This window comes from Theropithecus gelada, chromosome 9, assembly GCF_003255815.1.
Source record: "Theropithecus gelada isolate Dixy chromosome 9, Tgel_1.0, whole genome shotgun sequence".
Lineage (NCBI taxonomy): Eukaryota > Metazoa > Chordata > Mammalia > Primates > Cercopithecidae > Theropithecus > Theropithecus gelada.
The window spans coordinates 61,055,054-61,078,193 of NC_037677.1; the positions used below are offsets into that span (position 1 = coordinate 61,055,054).

At 38.6% G+C, this 23,140-nt stretch overlaps 1 protein-coding gene across 3 annotated transcripts in view; it reads right to left on the bottom strand.

Moving 5' to 3' along the window:
* Positions 1 to 214: 214 nt before the first annotated feature.
* MCU (mitochondrial calcium uniporter) overlaps positions 215 to 23,140 on the bottom strand; it is a 207,520-nt gene continuing 184,594 nt past the window's right edge. For 2 of the 3 annotated variants that reach the window (XM_025396361.1, XM_025396362.1), the window contains 4 exons: positions 16,263 to 16,423; positions 13,880 to 14,083; positions 3,503 to 3,619; positions 215 to 2,154 (listed from right to left, as the gene is read on the bottom strand). In XM_025396361.1, the coding sequence (XP_025252146.1) occupies positions 2,077 to 2,154; positions 3,503 to 3,619; positions 13,880 to 14,083; positions 16,263 to 16,423 (560 nt within the window). In that variant the 3' untranslated portion in view covers positions 215 to 2,076. Of the gene's footprint in view, positions 2,155 to 3,502; positions 3,620 to 13,879; positions 14,084 to 16,262; positions 16,424 to 23,074; positions 23,077 to 23,140 lie in introns of all 3 variants that reach the window. The other variant, XM_025396363.1, reaches the window with a different exon arrangement.

Consider the following 23,140-nt stretch of genomic DNA (forward strand, 5'->3'; position numbering starts at 1 on the left):
CTCTTGGTGACTCTGGCAAATTAGGAAAATACTGACTATCTTAGGTTCAGGAAGAATTAGTGAAACGCCTATTTTTGAAATACGGGCTTAAGGAAGAGAGCTTAATTTGATAATGATATTTTTATAAAAATGAATTTTAGAAGTAAAAACTTACTACCTAGAATCACAGGAAATGTAGTTTTTCTGGTTTTGTTTTAAATAATGAGATGTATCATTCAAAAATTGAGTATTTATTGTTCCAGAAGGTACATTGCTTTTTATACATATTTCATAAATGATACAGGATTTTACACATGTTCAATAGTTTGCTATTTGTTTAAAGAACTTTTCTCCATGTCCTCCCTCCCTTGCGTCCCACACACCCCGAAAAGATTTGCTCATTGCACTGTGCTGTTTCTTCTTAAAAACCCTATGCACAAACAGGATAAATGGTTTAAAAATAATTCACACAACTTAACAAAAATAAATGAGGGAAGGAGCTGATGACTGGGGGTGGTGGAGGGAGAAGGAAGTGGGCGGAGGGTCAGGAAGTGGAGACATGCATCCTTTCATTCCATCATGCCAATGAAAGGGGTGGTGGCAGGAGTAGCAGCAGCAGCAATCCTGGCTGGCCTTCAACCTTTGCAAGGCACCTGGAGTCTGGATTTGTCATTTAAAGTTTTTCTTTTCATACACAATGATCCCAAAGGAGGAAGAAAAAGAGAAAGAAACTCCTTGCCACAATGAGGAAGGATGAATCACGTGAAAGAAAAGGCCAATCAGTGGTGTGGCAGCCCCCATCATCCTTTCCATCCTGCCCCTACAGCAGTTAAAAACAGGATATTAGACAGATTCCTTTGACTCTTCAAGCGCAGATGTCATCTGGAAATATGGTAGAAAATGTTTTGACAAAGTATAAGATTAATTCTCTTTCTCTCAATTTAAGAAAAAATAGGGTGAAGAGAGTGGGCTGAAGGAAGCCCTAGAAATGTATTTCTATATAAAGATAAATTGCACCCTTTGAGATTCACACACTTGATTTACAACAACTGAAGTTGTGGAGGTGGGAGGGCTCACAAACAGTGTGGAATTGTGTGTCCTTCGAGATGAACAAAGCCTCCAGACAAGGCAGTGCCATCTGGCTGGCCTGGAATGCTGTCACACAAGCAGATTAGCAATAAACTTATTCTGGTTGAAATGGCTACAGAGCCATGATTTTTAGCCAATTTGTAAACCTTACATCTTCCTGATTTGGTAGTACAGCTGAATGCCCCCCTTCCCTCTGATTTGTGTTGTGGAGGGAGAGGGGATTATCCATAGATAAGTATATAAAGGAGGGCAATTTTTCCTCCTATGAAAGACTAACTAATAAAAAAACAAAACAAAACAAAACCAACAACTTCATGCAGTGTTGCCAATGATTTTTAGACACTGATCCAGAGCACTGGGATATATAGACATTTAAGAAGGTATTAAGAGATAATCTAAAGTGTCAATTATTAAACAGTTTTAAGTTGGTTCCAATTATCAAATGGAAAAAATGAGTGTAGCTAAGAGGTACAGGTAGGTGGTCAGTAAAGGGATGCAGGAAGGAGAGATTCCTGGTAACTCTGCAGAGACTGGGTCCAATTTAAAATAAATGCTAATGATATTTTAGCATATCATGAGAATTTGCTTTTCTGGTAGATTTATTTACTCCTATGTCAAAAATAGGGACAGTTAAATTAAAAACAAATGGAGCAGAGTGGGGTGCTGGTGTGTTACTGTTTTGCTGACTCTGCAAAGATGCAAGAAACAAACACCTCCAGCATCATTTTCTCTTTATGAATCTCTCTACTATATAACTGCATCATTTTCATCCAGAAACTGAGATACTTGGTTAAGACAATATTCACTAAGCCCTTTGAGCTTATAGTCCACAATGCCTGATCCTCAGGTTTTAACATTCCCTTCTTCCCTCAGATCCTTTCTGTTTCTGTTTTATAATTAAAGGTAAAAACGCTCTACCCCCCATCGCTCCCAGCTTCCACCTGCAAGGCTTTAATTAAAAAGGCAAACAGGTGTTCCTTCTGCCGGGATTCAGAGGCTCTTTGCAGATCAATCTTTTTCACCAATTTGTCGGAGAGGCAGATGTACTTGTAATGGGTCTCTCAGTCTCTTAAGGTCCATTTCTGCCTAAAATAGAAACAAAAGGTGAGAAAAACTGGCTAGCGAAGCTTTCAATGAAATTACTCTCTACCGAGAAAAGGAAACTGTTCTCCATTACTATGAGTCAGAGATCATCTCAATAACTCTCAAAATAAGAGTGCCTTGAAAAACAAAGCATTTTAACTCACGACATAGGACAACAAAGGGTGAATACAAAATGGAAACCTTCCTTGGCAGTTTCAGCCCTCAACAAAGCCTCCAGAAAAAGCAGTGCTATCAACAGGGTAGGACTCAGAGGCTAAGAATGTAAAGAGCATCTGAGACAGGCATCTTGATGGTGTTTCTCCAGTGAGAAGCCCTTTCACAAGGGCTAAGAGCCAGGACTTCATGCTACTCAAGATTTTATTTATCCAGTATCTGTTTAAGTTTTTACTTAGCCAATTAATTTTAAAACAGCGTGTGGAGTCAACTGTAGTACTTTCAAAACTCACACATGCTTGGACTTCACCCCAGAGGAGTTGAACTAACGAGCAAGCCTAGGGTGAGACTGAAGCATCTGTACTTTTAACAGATCCAGGGATGATTCTGATGTATTCCCTCCAGTTTAGAACCACCGTACATAGTAGAGGAAGACAGAACTCCACTTAGGCCAAAGCAGGAATATGGATTAAGCCTATTCAAAGCACAACCCCATCATCAAGAAGAGACAGGAAAGGCAGAGAAGGGCAACTAAACATAAAGAGGATGGAAAAGCTTCTAGAGATTGCTGAAAAATCTCTAAAGTCACAAAGACTACAGAGAAAAAGAATAAGGGTTTATTCACCAAAATCAAAGATAACAGAGTGAGGAAGGCACATCCAGAAATTTGAAAGAGGTAGCTTCTACGAAAAATAAAATATATCAATCTTTTCCAAGTATCTTCTAGTTTAATAACCTCTAACCTGTCCCTGGCAAACATTTCTAGCAGTCTTTCCCTCTTACCTGGGTTTTACTTTTCCCCACTGCTACCACACATTTATGTGAAAAATCTTAGATCAATTATTATAGAAATAATCAAAAAGCAGAGGGAAAAGTAGAAACAGACAACTACAAAGAAATAAAATGAAAAAAAAAAAAAGTAAAAGTAGGCCTAAAAATGTCAATGTGCTGGTGTTAACAGGATGGAGCGGACACACCATCTTCTCACTTGCTTTTTATAAAACTTTCTAGTGAAATGTCCATGCCTAAAATAGTTACTGTAATCAAGTGACGAATAATTTATACAGGAAGAAGGTTGGAACATTCTTTCAGTTTACTCATTTGAAGAACTGTGGCTGTGGATAATAATAATAACCATGCAAGATGGGGCTGGGATTTATTTTAATTTTTGTAATACCTGAGCAATTGCATCCTTGAGTTGATTGTATTTCTCTAGGTCAAAACGTGACTTTTTGGCTCCTTTATGGAAAAATAATAAGTATTGTCTGTCTCTGGCTTCTGGATAAACATACTCCTAAAAAAATGAAGAAATGGAATTATCAGTCCTTAGCATACTATCTTCACAAAATAGGCACTAACTGCTGCTAAGATTCAATACATATATACACATGTATGCTGACATGTGCTGTGTTAAGTATTTAATTACTACCTGAACATTTCTACTGTGAAATATACAGAGCAGTACACACAAAATGTACATCACAATGAATCAACACACAATGAACATGTTACTCATCACCAGATTTTATAAAAATAGACCACTGCCAACAATCCAGAAACTCCCTCTTGCCCCTTTCCAATTACTCACACTTCTTTCCCCCAAAGTAATCAGTCTCTTGACTTTTATGGTAATTGTTTTCTTGCTTTCTTTATAACTTACCTCCTTAAGCATGTATTCCTAAGTTCCACAACTTAGTGTTACCTGTTTTATGAATTTTATGGAGTCATACAGTACATATTTATATGGCTACTTGCACTCAACATTATGTTTGTGAAATTCACCTTTTGTGTATAGCTGCCGTCTATTCATTTCCATTATATTATATTGTATGACTTCATCGTAGTTTATTTAACCATTCTACTATTGATAAGCTTTTGGGTTGTTTCGGTTCTTACTAATAATGCTGCCAAAAGCATTTCTGGATTTATCTCTCCTGCTGGAGATATATCTAGGAGTGGAAAATCTTAGATCACAGGGTATGCATGTGTTCAAATGTAAGAAGTGATGTTAAACAGTTTCCAAAATGGCTGTACCAATTATATTCCTACCAGCAGGATTATGAGAGGTACCATCATTCCACATCCTTGCCAATACTTGATATTGCTGGTTTAAAAGATGTTAGCCATTCTGCTGTGTATGAAATACTATCTCATTTAAAAAAAAAGCTTTAATGAGATATAACTCACACACAATACAATTTACCCAATTAAAGTATAATGCTGAATGGTTTATATATAGTCACAGAGTTGTACAATCATTGCTATAATTTTAGAACATTTTCATCACCCCAAAAAAGAACTCCATACCCTGTGACAGTCAATTCTCCTTTTCCCCCAAACTCCCAGTTCTAGGCAGCTACTAATCTATCTTCTGCCTCTATAATTTGTCTATTCTAGATATTTCATATAAGTGGAATCATACAATACATGGCCTTTTGTATCTGGCTTCTTTCACTTAGCATAACATTTTCAAGGTTCATCCATTTGTGGCATGTATCAGTATTTCATTTATTTTTATTGCCAAGTAACATTCCATTAATAGTTATGCCATATTTTATTTAGCCATTCCTCAGTTGATAGCATTTGGATTGTTTCCATGTTGGGGCTATTATGTACAATCCTGCTGTGAACACTTGTGTACAAGCTTTTGTGTGGATGTATGTTTTCATTTCTCTTGGAGATACACAGCATTTTCCTGATCCCTAAGAGGCTGAGGCCTTTTCATTTAATCTATTATTGGCCATTTGCATATCCTTTATTAGAAATGCCTGTCCAGATCTCTTGCCATTTTTTCTAGTGGATTCTGTCACCTTCTTACTGATCTGTAGAATTTGTTTTTATATTCTGGATATAGATCCTTTGTAGGTTATATATACTGCAAGTATCTCCTTCTAGCCTGTTTACCTTCTTCATGGTGTTCTTTAATAAACAGATAATAATTTAATGTAGTCTAATTTATCATTCTTTCTCTTTTGTGATATGGGATTTTGCTGTGTTGGCTGGCCTCAAACTCCTGGGTTCAAGCGATCCTCCCATCTCAGCCTCCCAAGTAGCTGGGATTACAGGCACACACCACAGTGCCTGGCTTACTTTACCATTCTTATCCTGTATGGTTAGTGCTTTTCATTCTGTGTAAGAAATCATTCTCTATAGTCATTAAGATATTCTCTTATAGGAGTTTTATTACATTACCTATCACATTTAGATCTACAATTTACCTGGAATTTATTCTTGTTTATAGTATAAAATGGGGTTATTTCATTTTTTAATATAGGCATTCAATTATCCTAGCACCATTTATTGAAGAAGGCTCTCCTTTCTTTGTAGGGCCATCTTTTTTGTTTATTTATTTTTGAGTCTCACTCTGCCACCAAGGCTGGAGTACAGTGGTATAATCATAGCTCACTCCAACCTCAAACTCCTGGGCTCAAGCAATTCTCTCACCCTGGCCTCCTGAGTAGCTGGTACCTACAGGTGCACGCCACCACACTCAACTAATTAAAAAAATTCTTTTAGCAATAGGGTCTCACTATGTTGTCCATGCTGGTCGTGAACTCCTGGCCTCAAGTGATTGATTCTCCCACCTTGGCCTCCCAAAGCGCTGGGATTACAGGCATGACCTATCACTTTTTAAAATCAAAAGTTCATTTACATTGGGTCTGTTTCTATACTCTTCTATTCTATAGGTCTATCTTTGTGCCACTGTCATTGAAGTGTTATAACTAAAGCTGTAGTCTTCGTATCTAATAGAGCAAATCCTCTTACCCAGTTTTTCTTCAAGAGTTTATTGGCTTTTCTTAGTCTTTTACATTTCCATATCAGTTTTAGAAGCAGTCTATTCAAATCTCTTCCCCAATCCCCAAATCTGTTGGGTTTTTGACTGACTGGGATTGCACTGAATCTAATGGATCAGTTGGGTAGAGTTGACATGTTTGGATAGAGTCTTATCCATTTTTTATACAATATATTTCTAGGGTTTCCCCCCTTCTTTGCCTTCTACATGTGGTCTATGTATTTTTAAAAGTAATTTTAAGGTGCAGCTTTAAAATATTTTCATTTTCTAACCATTTGTTGCTAGCATATAGATATGCAATTGATTTACATACATTGACCTTGTATCCAATAACCTTATGAAACTCACTTACGGATCCTAATCAATTATCTGTACATTTCTTCTGTATTTTTTCATGTATAAAATCTCTAAGTGTCAGTTTTCTTTCTTTCCAATCCTTATATCTTCCATATTCTGTTCTTGCCTTCTGCACTGGCTAGGGCCTCCTCTTCAAAGGTGAACAGGAGTGGTACTTCTACCTTATTCCCAGACAATGAAGGAATATTAGAACATTTTAAGTCTATTTACCTGCTCCAGACATATATGTCATTGTTGTTGCATATTTAATTTTATTTATTTATTTATTTTTGAGATAGAGTCTCACTCTGTCACCCAGGCTGGAGTGCAATGGCGCGATCCCGGCTCACTGCAACCTCCACCTCCTGGGTTCAAGCGAGTCTCATGCCTCAGTTTCCCCAGTAGTTGGGGTTACAGGTGTGTGCCACCATGCCCAGCTGAATTTTTTGTATTTTTAGTAAAGACGGGGTTTCGCCATGTTGGCCAGGCTGGTCTCAAACTCCTGACCTCAAATGATCTGCCTACCTCAGCCTCCCAAAGTGCTGGGATTACAGGCATGAGCCCGGCCTGTTGTTGCATATTTTAATTCTCTCTATATCTTAAATTCCTTAAGAGTTTATTATAATGGTTTTATATATTTAATATTTGTTTAGACTCATCACTCACAGGTTTACCATTTTTGTTGCTCTTTATTCCTTTCTGCTTTTCTGACTTTTCATGTGTGATAATCTTTCTTCTGCCCAAAGAACATCTGTTAGTATCTCCTTCAGTGCAGATCTGATGGTGACAAATTCTGTTTGTCTGAAAATGTCTTTATTTTGGAAAGATATTTTTTGCTGAGTATAGAATTCTAAGATGACAGTTATTTTCTTTCTAAAAATTGAAGATACTATCCCATTGGCTTTCACTGCTGCTACTGAGAAGTCAGCATTCAGTCTAACAGGGACTCCTTTGAAGGCAAACTTTTTCTCTCTTTGGCTGCTTTTAAGATTTTTCCATTTGGCTTTGGCTTTTGAAGTTTTACTACCGATATGTCTCAATGGAAATTTCCTTTTTTATTTTTATTTTATTTTTTTGATACAGAGTCTCGCTCTATCATCCAGGCTGGAGTGCAGTGGTGTGATCTCAGTTCACTGCAACCTCTGTCTCTCAGGTTCAACTGATCCTCATGCCTCAGCCTCCTGAGTAGCTGGGATTACAGATGTGTGCCAACATGCCCAGCTAATTTTTGTATTTTTAGTAGAGAAGGGGTTTCACCATGTTGGCCAGGCTGGTCTCAAACCCCTGGCTTCAAGTGATCTGCCCACCTCGGGCTCCCAAAGTGCTGGGATTACAGGTGTGAGCCACTGCGCCCAGTTTTTATATTGGTTGATATTGGTTGGAATTCTTAAATCTGTAAATGGATGTCTTTCATCATTTTGGAAAATTCTCAGCCATTAATTCTTTATTTAAATATTGTTTCTTCCCATCCTCTCTCTCTTCTCCGAGACTCCAATAAAATTAAATATATATTAGGCCTTTCCACTGTGTCCTGTGTCTCTTATCCTTTCCTATATTTTACATCTTTCTGTATCTGCACACTTCATTTTGAATAGTTTCTTGTGCCTCACTCAAGGTCACGTCTAATCTACTATTAAACTCATCCATTATATTTCATTTCTAAAATTTTTCAATGGGTTCTTTAAAAAAAAAAAATCAAGTTATCTGCCAATATTCTCAACCTTGTTGTTTATCTCCCTGAATATAGTAAGTATATTTATTTTAAAGGCTATGTCTGATAATACCAATATCTGGAGTCCTTGTGTCTGTAATGTCTATTGTTTCTGTAGCTATTTGTGTATCTGCTTATTTTTATTGTATGTCTAATTTAATGTTTGCAAAACTGGCCAGACACGGTGGCTCACACCTGTAATCCAGCACTTTGGGAGGCCGAGGCAGGCAGATCACTTGAGCCCAGGAGTTTGAGACCAGTCAGAGTGACACGGAGAAACTACAGCTTTCCAAAAAATGCCAAAAAAAAACCTAGCTGGGCATGGTGGCACGTGCTTGTAGTCCCAGCTACTCAGGAAGCTAAGAGGGAGGGCTGCTTGAGCCTGGGAGTTTGAGGCTGCAGTGAGTCATGATTGTGCCACTGCACTCCAACCTGGGCAACAGAGTGGGACCCTGTCTTAAAAAAATAAAATAAAATAAAAATAAAAAAATAAAAAAGCAAAATTATCTGTAGAAGTAATTTAAGGTTTAGAATAATGTTATCTCCTCCCAGGGATGATTTATGTTTGCTTCTGCATTAAACCTGTGAGCATCAGCACTCGGGGATTACCATTATTCCAAGACTACCTCAATCTAATTTACAGGATTGAGATGAATGAAAGATGAGCTACAGTACTTGAGAGCGCCTATAACAGGTTCATCCTTATTCTACAATGGTAGCCTTTACAGGTTCCAAATCAAAGCAAGACAGTTTCTGTTTCACCTACTCTAGTGATCATTAGACACCAATCTCTAAGGCTGCGGTTCCTCTAGGCTAACAAGTGTGGCTCAGCTTCTTGGCCTCTCCACTATACCCTTCTCAATTAGCATAAATTACCAGAGGAAAAAGCACACCTAAATACTAGTCTCATCTTCCTGGAACTCTTCTTATTTAGACCCTCACCTAGCAATTTTTGCTATTTTGTTAGTTCTCTAGTATCTTCAAGCAGATGTATATTGTTTTGTCTAACAATTCTAACTTTTCTTAGTGGAAGGACTGGTTGATTGCCTAGTATGCTACAACTAGAAACAGAGTAAATATTTAATTATTGATGATGACAGATAATAGATACTAGAAGACTGATAGCTAAAGTGTTTGTGGAAACCTTTTTAAAATGAATAAAATCGAGGTCTGAATCGACTGAAGGGATAATTAGTGGATTAAGAACTTGAGGGAAAGCCCTCTACATTCATCTAACATGCTGTTACTAGGCTATTCACCTATGTTCCCTTAGGAGGTAAATATACACACTAATTAAGTTTATTCAAATCTATTCTGTGCTTCCTCTTTTGGGCAACCAGCATTTACTGAGCAACTATGTACTAGACTTTTCTAAAATTTCTGTGATTTGGGCTGGGTGCAGTGGCTCATGCCTGTAATCCTAGCATTTTGAGAGGCTGAGGTGCAGGATCACTTGAGCTCAGGAGTTCGAGACCAGCCTGGGCAACGTAGGGAAACCCTGTCTACAAAAAATTTTTAAAAATTAGCTGGGGATGGTGGAACATGCCTACGATCTCAGGTACTCATGAGGCTGAGGTGGGAGAATTGCTTGGGTCTGGGAGGTAGATGCTTCAGTGAGCTGTGATTATGCCACTGCATTCAAGCCTAAGAGACAGAGTAAAACCCTGTCTCAAAAAAAAAAAAAAAAAATTGTGATTTGATAGTAAGTGAGAAAAGATGCAGATAATTTCATTAGGAAAGAAAGTCAGAGGGAGAGGTTGAAAACACAGGGAATACAAAAAATAAATTGGAATAAGATACTAGGAGGAAGGAACGGGACTAAGAACATGTGGAGGGGCTAGCCCTAAATAGGAAAATGCCACCTCTTCTTGGAATTTGATGGAAATAGTGTAAAATTCGGTACAGATATAGTTGCATTTACAGTCTTAAGAATTAGAAAGCTTCTATCTGTTAATTTCAATTTTCTAGGAGAAGTAGGAGGTAAGGTTAAGGGTGGGATGGGGATCTTGATGAAGTCTTAGAATAACTACTATGGGGATATGAGGGAAGAAAACGTGATTAGAAACACAAGCAGTGGCCCGTTCTACACTATGACATGATTTTTCTCTAGCAATATTTAATAGCCTAGACATAGATAGGATAAAGGACTAGATTAATCCAATATCAGGAGTTTATAGAGTACATACTGTAGAAAGACAAAAGGGCAGGGATGGTAGGATACTAACAAGAGAATGACAACACAGTTTAAATTGGACAGAAAAGGAAGTGATACAGGAGGAAGGTGATAGTAAAAAGTTAAGAGAAAGATGCCAGTAGCTTAAAGGTCTGGATGAGGTCAAAGGAGTGAGTGAGTGAATAAAAGGTCTAGAAAGAAAATAAATTATCAGAAATTAACATACTAATTTATATTATAAGTGGGACAGTTCTAGGAAAGAAGGCCCTGAACAGCCATTGAAGTGGTTTGCTGCAGTACAATATAAATGATGGTTATTGGAATTGAGGAGGTAAAGGGTATTAAAGGCTAGGTCACTATTTATGAACACTTTTTTCATTATTGTCCCCCTAAGTAGCCTTTTAAGGCATTTTTTCCTGATTACTCCTACTTCCCAAAGGAGGTTTAATATACTGTTTATCTGTTTATGCATTGTAATATGTAAAATGTTTTTACTCCCCAAGAATCAATGCTCACTCCCATGAGGCAACATCATCCCCTTCATTGAAAAGGCATGGGCCAGATGGTGGGACGGCTGGCCCATGTGCATGATGACACAGCTCCCACAGGCAAGTCTTACTGCCCAGCTCCTTTTCTACATAGTAGAAATCAGTACTCAGGTTCTACTGAAATATTAATCAACACTCAATATTCCATTTGATTTTATGATTTCAAGGAGCTTGCCATCTTAGAAAGATTCTTTGGAACTTAACATATTATTGGCATATATTTAGATTGCTAACAAGTACAGCAACTCATAGTAACAGCAGTTTAGAAGAGTTTAAATGCCACTGAACAGGCATTTGCTTCGGGGTATTAAGATGGATATGTTAGTAAAAATATTTAATGTGAAAACTACATTTTATTTGGTCACTGTTTTCCTATTCATAAGTGAATAGTGACTAAATTGTTTACTACTGCTATTTTGCAACTTGTCACTTGAGGGCAGCAAGACTATTTTGGGAATCACAGAATGGAGCATTTAACTAGTAGGACAGGTAAGGCATTAAAGATTCTACAGCAGCATGAAAAGGGAGAAAGTGGTAACACTGTATTCAAGTCTAATACAGAAAACATTTACAAAACAGCTTTTTGTAAGCAGTAATTATTTCCCCAATATATTTTTATTTCTATTCTAATTATAGTTTTCAAAAGTTACTCCTCATAAATGAACTCAACGGAAGGCAGTATAATTGAGTAGAGTGAGCAGCCTACAGAGTCACACTAATCTGGGTTCAATTCCTTGTCCTACAGTGAACTAGATATAATGTTTGGGCAGATTACTTAACCTCTTGGAGACTCAGTTTCCTCATCTATGGAATGGGGATATATAAATACTTACAGGGTTGAGGTTAAATATATGAATATATGTACTTATGTTACTAGATGTAAAATGCTTAACACATAATAAGGCTTAGCAAAAGGTACTTAACAGTAATGACCAAGCAAAAGGTATGGGTATCTCACAGTGGAAAGAATGCTTCACCTCTTCAGTAATCAAGGAAATGCAAATTCCACAAGGAAATACCACCATTTTGTACCCAATTAATCAGCAAGAGATATATCAAGGGTGATCTTTAGATTTAAGGTATAACTGGAAAAAATTAGTGCTTGGCTGAAAACATGGCTGTTATATATCTATTTACTTATGACACAGGGTCTTACACTGTCACTGGAGAACAGGGGCATGATCACAGCTCACTGTAACCTCAAACTCCTGGCCTCAAGTGATCCTCCTGCCTCAGCCTCTCAAGTAGCTAGGACTATAGGCATATGCCACCACACCTGGCTAATTTAAAAAATTGTTTTTTGGTAGACACAGGGTCTTGCTATGTTGCAAACTCCTAGCTTCAAGTGATCCTCCTGCCTTGGCCTCCCAAAGCATTGTGTCATTTATTTGATATGTTCAGTTCATTTAGTATTTTAGATGTAAGGCACATGTTACACAGTGCCTAAGGGAATGTAGATATAAATCACTGTGTAACATGTGCCTTCTATCTAAAAGACTTAGACTTAAGTCTTTTAGACTTAGTCTTTTAGACTTTTAAGACTTAGACTTAAGTCTTTTAGACTTAAAGACTTAAGTCTTAGAAATAAGATCTTAGAAATAAAAACTGAATAAAACCAAATGCTTAGCCTCAAAAGATATTACAGTCTAGGCTGGGTGCGGTGGCTCAAGCCTATAATCCCAGCACTTTGGGAGGCTGAGGCGGGCGGGTCACGAGGTCAGGAGATCGAGACCATCCTGTTGAACACGGTGAAACCCCATCTCTATTAAAAATATAAAAAAATTAGCTGGGCGTGGTGGCAGGCGCCTGTAGTCCCAGCTTCTCAGGAGGCTGAGGCAGGAGAATGGCGTGAACCCAGGAGGCAGAGGAGCTTGCAGTGAGCAGAAATCGTGCCGCTGTGCTCCAGCCTGGGTGACAGACTCCGTCTCCAAAAAAAAAAAAAAAAAGATACTACAGTCTAGCACAGAGAAAAAGAAAGCATATAATAATTACAATAAAAGGGAGCACATGGGATGAGTAAAATGAGGGGCACAATATGTTATAGGAATTTAGAAGAGGGAGAGATCAAAGTTAGCTACAAGGAATTGGTCAAAGGTTCATGAAAGATAAACATTTAAGTAAACCTTGAAAGATGACAGGTAGAGATCAACAGGGAGAACTTTCCCAGTTGAAAGAATGATGTGAAGTAAGGAACAAAAGGGTGGAAAACTCAGGTCACTGTGGGGAATAGAGAATAGAATTTGGCTTGTTTAGAACATACACAGAGGAGTTGAGAGACATCTGAAAAGGACAGATAGCAACCTGTTATGAATACCCAGGCTAAGGAGTTTGGACTTAAATCAGTAGATAAAAAGAAGCCATTAAAAGTGTGTGTAAATGAGAGAGAAGAGAGAGAGAGCACAAGAGAGCAAGCGCTAAAGATACACACACACACACACACACACACACACACACACACACAGAGAGAGACAGAAATGTCACAGACAGATGCAAGCCATGCCCAGAGCTGTGATCAGATAAGAATGATGTGACTGTTCAGTTCTGTTCACAGTGACTAGTATGAGCCAGACATGCCACTAGGTGCTAAAAAGTCTGAGCAAGCAATTGTAGGACATAAAACAGTTTACTTTCTTCTCTATTAGACACATTTGGAAGGCCAAGATAGGTTAAATAACATTCTTGTGCTGTCATTTTCTCAAACACAAATAGGTTGTGACCACTGATCTAACAACAGAAAGAAAATGCATATGTTCAACAGCAGCCATATTAAATATGAGACGCAACTGTCATCCATGTCTTTTATCTACCTCTCAATCTACAGCACTTGCTTGGAATATTGCCTAATACACAAGTGGCACACGTGTGTGTATGTGTGTAAAGGATGAGTACTTAAAGAAAACTGGCCTTAGAAAATGAGAAAAAAGAGAAAACTCTTTTGAAAATTAAAACTTTATTACTAGCTCATAAAAAGTTACTTGAAGAGGAATTCTTACCTGACGTGTCATTACAAAATATGCATACATTGCCATGGCACTTCCATAAGTGATGAAGTATGTTACTGGCTCCATGATGTCCCAGGAATATTCCCACCAGGTAAGCCGGGCCAAAATGCCAAACTGTGTGGCCATGTAGGCAAGGCCACCCCATAGCACCAAAGTGGTCCTCTTCTCAGCTTTTCTGCTAATCTCAATTCGTACCTATTGGGCACACATAATTGTAAGGCATTTTGACATAACACCAATTTAAAAAGGTTTAAACTGTTCTATGTTCACTAAAGAAACAGGGCTCATAATCAAGACACAAGTCTCAGTTCTAGTAAATATAGCTTGTCTTCCTAAATAGTATCTGCAGTTTTCACTGAATAAAATATCTTAGGCCAGATGCAGTGGCTCACATCTGTAATCCCAGCATTTTGGTAGGTCAAGGTGGGCAGCTTGCTTGAGCCCAGGAGTTCAAGACCAGCCTGGGCAACATGGCGAAATCCCATCTCTACAAAAAATACAAAAATTAGCAGGGCATGGTGGCACATCCCTGTAGTCCCAGCTATCAGGAGGCTGAGGTGGGTGAATCGCTTGAGCCCAGGAACTGGAGGATGCAGTGAGTCAAGATCATACCACTGCACTCCAGCCTGGGTGAATGAATGAAACCGCCTTGAAAAATATATATATACATGTAAGTATAACTACTATTTAGGGCATTTGTATTTTATGTTTCACCCTAGAAGTGGGTGAAAATATGGGCATGAATAACTCAGTTTTAACAGGTCTTCATCCAATCACAAGATTATCTTCTCTGAAAGAGGGAAATGCACACATACCTATATTCTTTCACTGTTGCATACACGATTTAATCTATTCTCAGTTTTAACTCCAGTGATATACTAGGGACAGAACACGGACTCTGGATTTAAAGCAGCTCAATTCAGAGCCTTGATCTGCAAATCACCATTAACTTCATTAAAGAGTTGTTCCGAAGACTAAATAAGAAAATATAGGTAAAATACTAGCACAATTCATGAAACATAGTAAATATTCTATAAACGATGAAAATTCTTTTTCAGGAATCAGAAAATGCAAATGACTAAGAGTCTTTGTTCCCTTCCTTACTCCTTACAATCTGATTTCTTAAAATTGAAATATCATAGAAAAAATAAAGGTAACATATATTCATTGTAAACATTCAGAAACGTGTAAAGAAAAATCAGTCATAACCCGACTACTGTACTAGCATTTTGGAACGTATTCCTTCTGATTTCTTTGTGTATGTATATATATAAATGCGTCTAGGTATATACATAATACATTTAAAAACTGGATCATAGTATGCACACTATTTTATAATTTGGTTTCTATGGCAAATAAAATCTATATAGTCCCTTTAATAGTTGCATAATAATCTATACACAGTTGTCCCTAGGTATCCGTGGTGAACTGGTTCCAGGATACCTCCCAAACCAAGATATCAAAATACATAAATGTTAAAGTCCCTTATATAAAATGGGATGGTATCTGCATATAACCTATACATATATTCCCATATGCTTTAAATCATCTCTAGTTACTTATAATACAATGTAAATGCTATGTAGTTATTATATTGATTTTTAAAATTTGTATTCTTTTTTTGTTGTTGTTGTTTTGTTTGTTTTTGAGACAGAGTCTTGCTCTGTCGTCCAGGCTAGAGTGCAGTAGTGCAATTTTGGCTCCCTGCAACCTCTACCTCCTGGGTTCAAGTGATTCTTGTGCCTCAACCTCCTGAGTAGCTGGGACTATAGGCAAATGATGCCACGATGCCTGGCTAATTTTTATATTTTTAGTAGAGATGGGGTTTTGCCATGTTGGGCAGGCTGGTCTCAAACTCCTGACCTCAGGTGATCGGCCTGCCTTGGCCTCCCAAAGCTTTGGGATTACAGGTGTGAGCCACCATGCCCAGCCTTGTTATGTTTTATTGTCCCCTCACCCCCTACCAAATATCTTCTATCTGAGGTTGGTTAAATCTGCGAATATAGAACCTACAGATAACAGAGGGCCAACTGTAATATTCCTTCTTAACTTGGCTAAAATCATTATCCACTATACTCAAGAGCCTCTCCTGATCAGCAATTATTCTGATCTTAATTTTAAAGGTGGTAAATCTGGTTAAGGGCAGTACATTCAGAACTGAAAGCTCTTAAGTCCATTATCAAGGCTCCAAACGATTCCTTTTTCAGCCCTTTCTTAGCTTTGACTTAAACTTTTTTATGGTTCAGTCCCATAAACTAAAGAACTAATTTGATTGACATGACTCAACTGCATAAAACTTACAAGAAAAAACAGAAACATATATGCTCTGGAAAAAATACAGGTAAGGTGAAAAACCTGAGATTTGAAGTTTTACCTTTTCCAGGGGAGCCAGCTGCTCTTTGAGATCCTCTAGTCTTTCAATAAGCTCCCTTTCCTTGTTTAACTGGTGCTGCTCAATGCACAGTGTGGTGTATAGCTGCTGGACCAACGTCTTTACATCATTCAGCGTTGCTGCATTTTCATGACTTAAGAGGTCTGAAACAAAGGAGTTACATTTTTAAAAAAATGTATGCCTTAAATGATTACTATTCCTAGGACTATCACATGAGGCAGACTGATCCATTATAGGTATCTCGCCTTCAGTGTTAAACTGAAGGAAAGTAATAGTTCTCTTTTTTTTTTTTTTTTTTTTTGAGACAATGTCTTACTCTATCACCCAGGCTGGAGTGCAGTGGTGTGATCTTGGCTCACTGCAGCCCCTACCTCCAGGGCTCAAGTAATCCTCTGAGGTTAGCTTCCTGAATAGCTGGGACTACAGGTGCGCACCAGCCACAAGCCTGGCTAATTTTTGTATTTTTTGTACAGACAAGTTTTCACCATGTTGCCCAGGCTGGTCTTGAACTCCCGGGCTCAAGCGATTTGACTGCCTTGGCCTCCCCAAAGTGCTGGTGTAACAGGCGTGAGCCACCATGCCCAGCCTATAGTTTTTGTTAAAACAAAAAAGTTGTCCACAAATATAAAAAGTTAATTCATGGCTGGGCCCGGTGGCTCACGCCTGTAATCCCAGCACTTTGGGAGGCCAAGGTGGGCAAATGATCACGAGGTCAGGGAATCAAGACCATCTTGGTCAACACAGTGAAACCCCGTCTCTACTAAAAAAAAAAAAAATACAAAAAATCAGCTGGGCGTGGTGGTGGGCGCCTGTAGACCCAGCTACTTAGGAGGCTGAGGTAGGGAAATGCGTGAACCCGGGGGGCAGAGCTTGCAGTGAGCCGAGATTGCACCACTGCACTCCAGCCTGGGAGACAGAGCAAGACTCCACCTCAAAAAAAAAAAAAAAAAAAGTAAATTCGTATTTGGGTAACTAAAAAAATTTGAAACAAATACCTACCATTATATTCTTGGAAGTCTAAATACTACAAATGAGGGTATGATTAACATTAAGAAAAATAATACAAATAATAATGATCTTCATTAGATAAAAACAAAATTAAAGCAACTGTTAAAAACTAGTAGAGAGGTTTAGAATCAATCTGATTATTATGCTTATTAAAATGGTGACTATAATTTATCTGTAGTTCTGCCATTTTAATTGATTTTTTTCCCCTTAGTAAGTCCTAAGGGAAAAATATATAGTATTTCAAATTTGCAAATACAAAGGCATAAATAAAAATGCCATCATCCTAATAATCTTTTTTTTTTTTTTTTTGAGACGGAGTCTCGCTCTGTCACCCAGGCTGGAGTGCAGTTGTGCAATCTCGCTCACTGCAAGCTCTGCCTCCCAGGTTCACGCCATTCTCCTGCCTCAGCCTCCTGAGTAGTAGCTGGGACTACAGGTGTCTGCCACCATGCCGGGCTAATTTTTTGTATTTTTTGGTAGAGACGGGATTTCACCGTGTTAGCCAGGATGGTCTCTATCTCCTGACCTCGTGATCCACCCACCTCAACCCCCCAAAATGCTGGGATTACAGGCGTGAGCCACCGTGCCTGGCCCATTCTAATAATCTTAACTCTCATTCTTCTTCTCCCTAGGATACCAACTTTTATTCATTCCTGATGAGGAAAGACAGAGAATAGCTGTAGGAGCCTCAGTATCATGGTCTAAAGGGTATGAAGTTATGAGAACGACTGAAAGGGTGAAAGATTAAGTTCTTTCATTCAATATCCTCTACTATGAGTAGCATGTATTTCTAGAAATCTAAAAATTATGTTTTCAGAATCAAATAAAAACTCTGCTGACTAAAGCTGTCCATTTTTTTTTTTAAGCACATTTTTTTTTAGATTCTTACTAGCTTTCAGGGTTAGGTACAGCATAAGGGTAGCACTCTTCTAAACAAAACAAGCCACAGTCAGAATTAACCATGTATTTCGAACATTCTTTAAGGATGTCCTTTAGTACAGTTATTATAGAAGTTCAATCAATGAAAAAATTCAAAAGAAGGTAGCAAATTGGATTAGAGAAGAGCCGATATAGTAAAACGGGATATAGCACCTAGCTGGGTATCTTGTATGCCTCAGTAAATGTGTGCTGAATTAATGGGAACATAAAAGGAAGAGCACTTTGAGTTCCAGAAGTCATCTATGTCAACAGTGTCTTCCTTGTACCAAAGCTGCTGCTCACATTTGCATATAGCCTTAAACTGTCCAAAGTTACCAGAAGAAGAAACTGCACTCTAGGAGGCTGAAGTAACTTGTCCAGAATGGCACAGTAAGGGGTAGAGTCCACGTCTCCTGATTTCTAGGCCTGTGGCTACATTACAGTGCTTCTACTATACCAATATTAAATTTCTTCTGCAAGTTCAGTCCCCTTTCATGAACTATTTTATTAGATAAAGCAGATTTGTTCCATCTTCTCCATGTATATATAAAACTCTAGTATTGGCTGGGCACGACCTGTAATCCCAGCACTTTGGGAGGCCAAGGTGGGCAAATCACGAGGTCAGGAGTTTTAGACCAGTATGGCCAACATGATGAAATTTTATCTCTACTAAAAATACAAAAATTAGCCGGGCACGGTGGTGCACGCCTGTAATCCCAGCTACTGGGGAGGCTGAGGCAGGAGACTCGCTTGAACCCAGGAGGTGGAGGTGGCAGTGAGTCGAGATTGCGCCACTATACCCCAGCCTCAAAACGAAACAAAAAACAAAAAAACACAAAGAAACTCTAGTACTATTCCTCTTAAACATCCTGAACCTAGTGCCTTCTATCTCTTTCCTCCATTTAGCCCTTCCACTAAAGCGTTGCAACACAGGGCAAAGGAACATGCTTATTCAATGAATGGCATCCCTCTTAAATACAGAATTTAAACCACTCTCTTACTGTAGTCAGCTGAAAAAGAGTGGTGGTACCTTCAGCTGAAAAAGAGTGGTGGTACCTTCAGCTGAAAAAGAGTGGTGGTACCTTCAGCTGAAAAAGAGTGGTGGTACCTTGGATGCCAGCAATACCTTCCTCAACCAGGGACAGAAAGACACAAGGTAGAAACAAAATTTGAGCCTATTTTGCATTTTATCAAAAGGAGAAAAAAAGATTTTCTTTACTATGTTTAAAAACCAGGGAAAGGCCAGGCGCAGTTGCTCATGCCGGTAATCCCAGCACTTTGGGAGGCCAAGGAGGGCGGATCACGAGGTCGGGAGATCAAGACCATCCTGGCTAACATGGTGAAACCCCATCTCTATTAAAAATACAAAAAAAATTAGCTGGGCATGGTGGCGGGCACCTGTAGTCCCAGCTACTCGGGAGGCTGAGGCAGGAGAATGGCATGAACCCGGGAGGCAGAGCTTGCAGTGAGCCAAGATTGCACCACTGCACTCTAGCCTGGGCAACAGAGCGAGACTCCATCTCAAAAAAAGAAAAGAAAAAAAAAAAAAAAAAAAGGGAAAACACAGCCTGGGCAACATAGGGAAACCTCATCTCTACAAAAAATAAAAAATTTGCCAGGCATGGTGGCGTGTGCTTGTAGTCCTAGCTACTTGGGATGCTGAGGTGGGAGGATCTGCTTGAGCCTGGGAGGTCATGGCTGCAATGAGCTGTGATCACGCCATTGCACTCCAGCCTGGGTGACAAAGTGAGACCCTGTCTCAAAAAAATAATTAAATTTAAGATCAAGGAAAACAAAGTGTTTATGGATTTAAAATCATATTGAGTTTCTGTGAGAGATGGTATCTGATGGCATAATCTCACTATAGAATAACAGAACTAAGAGAGCTATGATGTGTGTATCTAAACATTAAAAAGGTCTTTTGAAATTCTACACCAATGCTGCTACTGAGTTACTAAAGTTCACACTTCAATTTACGATTATTTCCATGAATTACAGATTTTTGACCCTTGCAAGCTTCATACCCTAATTTACTTCTAGAAAAGCAAGGTAGATACTCCACAGTTCCTGGATACAGATAAAGCAATGGGTTGTTTTAGGCTGCCAAATCACCAGGGAATCAAATACAATCCCCTGTTTTTTCAATTTCTACCTTTTCTTATTCAATTTGAGAAAAGCTTTATTTAAAAAACTAAACATTCATTTCTGTTTAAAAAATACAGTTATTACAGAAATGGTTGGTATTTATTGATTGATTAAAATACCTTTAGTTTTTGACAACATAATATATGGAAACTCACATCTTAACTTTCCTGATTGTTATACTTTATATAGGAATATATTAGTGAACTTTCGGAATGTTACCAATAGAAAATCTAAACAGATGAACTCTCTAGGCAATTCACACAAAAACACACCTCAGTAAAATAGGACCTGTACTTCTGTTATTTTAAAGAGAACTTCTAGCCTGAGAATCAGGGAATAAAGAAGAAAAACACATTAGCATAGCTGATATATGGCTAACTGTCCCTGGTCTGCATGTTTAATTATTCCAAGTTCATAAAATCTGATTCGATAATGCCTTACTACAGTTGACCCTTGAACAATGTGGTTGGGGGGCGAGGTTGGGGCACCACCCCCCTACAACTTTTGAAACCTCAAAAACTTAACTACTAATAGCCTACCTGGACCAGAAGCCTTACCAATAACATAATTAACAAATGTTTTATATATGTATTATATACTGTATTCTTACAGTAAAGTAAGCTAGAGAAAACATTACAATCATAAAGGGAAAATAAATTTATAGTGCTATACTGTATTTATTTACATTGTAAGTTTATATTGTCTGTTTGCAAGATAAATCATCTGTCTAAAATGATGGGCAACCGTAGCTGCAGACCTCAGTCTACGGTACATATCAAGCAATCCAAGTTTTTCTTGCAATGTCATCACTTTTCTCTCCTTCTTGGGAGCACTTCCAGCATCACTTCATATGGGTCCCATGGTGTTATTCAAGGTGGACTAAACACACAAAAAAATTCAAGAACTGCAAGAGATCAATTTTTACTGCAATAGACAATTTACTGGAGAAATGAACTACCCATGAGGAGATAATTAGCATCACACAGCATTTTAAGCTGATATCAAAAACACTTGAGTTTACAGCAACAGCAACAAGAGGTGGCTATGAAATCACTAGAGTAGTATACTATGTACTAGAGTCAATTTTATGCAGACATTATTAAATACTGCATCTTTACATTTCTCTTAACTGCAAATGGCATCATGCATGGTCTGTGTGTGCATACGTTTTGATAATTTTTAACTTTTTGTAATAGATATGTATATATTTTATGGTAGTAAATGATAAAAAATAGGAAGGGCGTGGTGGTTCAGGCCTGTAATCCCAGCACTTTGGGAGGCTAAGGTGGGTGGATCACCTGAGGTCAGGAGTTTGAGGTCACCTGGCCAACATGGTGAAACATGTGTGCCTATAATCCCAGTTACAGGAAGGCTGAGGGAGGAGAATCATTTGAACCCAGGAGGCAGAGGTTGCAGTGTGCTGAGATTGCACCGCTGCACTCCAGCCTGGGGGACAGAGAGAGACTCCGTCTCAAAAACAAAATAAAATAAAATAAGATAGACTTGTATCTACATATATTTCATGCATTCATGACATACTTAACTTTTCTTAATTTTTTTGATATTTCTAGGTTATGTGGTTCGTTTGCAAGTTTTTTCAAATCTGCTTTGTTCAACAGTCAACTGTATGTAAAGAATATCTTTCCATTCTTACTATTTAAGGATACTTTTCTATACTTTCTCCCAGCTAGCCCCCTCTCATCTAGCTTAAAGAAAGTGAATATGGCCTCTGCACAATCAAAATGCTACCCAGTGAACACATTTAATTCACTCAATATAGATGGAATCAATGGGGAATATGAAATCACAGTGCCTTCCCTCAGAGCATCAAAGAAAAGGACGAAGCAAAATTCAGAGAAGATATTTATCACTTTTGGTTGGTCAGGGGTCAGAGAAGGAAAGAGTATGATCATTAAAGGCTTACTGGAAGAGTCAATATTGACAATTTTGACTTGAGAAAACGGGGGTTAGGAAGAAAGGCATCTTAGGCAGAAGAAAGTGAGCAAACAGTGAGATGGGAAAGAACAGGGCATAGTTCAGGAAACCATAAAGGAATACACAGTGGAGAAAAAGTAGGCAACATGTAAGAGGGAAAGAAAACATTTTAAAAGGTAGATGTGGACCAGATTATAGAGGAATTTAATAACAGGGTTTCACTCAGAACTTTTCTATGTTACACCCAATTCTTTCTCTTTTTTTTTTTGTTTAAAGATGTGTTGCCCAGGCTGGTTGCCACTGTGTTGCCCAGGCTGGTCCCAAACTCCTGGTCTTAAGCAATCCTCCTGCCTCGGCTTCCTAAAGTGCTGGGATTACAGGTGTGAGCCACCTTACCAGGCCTAAACCCAATTCCTAAAAGCAGGATTGAAAAGAAGGGATGTCCTACAGCAGCAGTCCCCCACCCCTGGGGTGCGACCTAGTACTGGTCAGTGGCCTGTTAGGAACCAGGCTACACAGGAGGAGGCCAGCGAGTAAGCATTACTGCCTGAACTCCACCTCCTGTCAGATCAGCAGCAGCATTAGATCTCATAGGAGCACAAACCCTATTGTAAATTGTGCATGTGAGGGATCTAGGTTGTGTGCTGCTTATGAGAATCTAACTGATGCCTGAGGATCTGACATGGAACAGTTTCATTCCAAAACCACTGCCTCTGCCCCTGCCACCACTGTCAGTGGAAAAATTATCTTTAACAAAATTGGTCCCTGGTACCAAAAAGGTTGGGAACTGCTGTCCTATGGCGCTGGTGGAAGGAGTGGTAGAAGGGGCATTAACAACAGCAGTGAGTAACAAT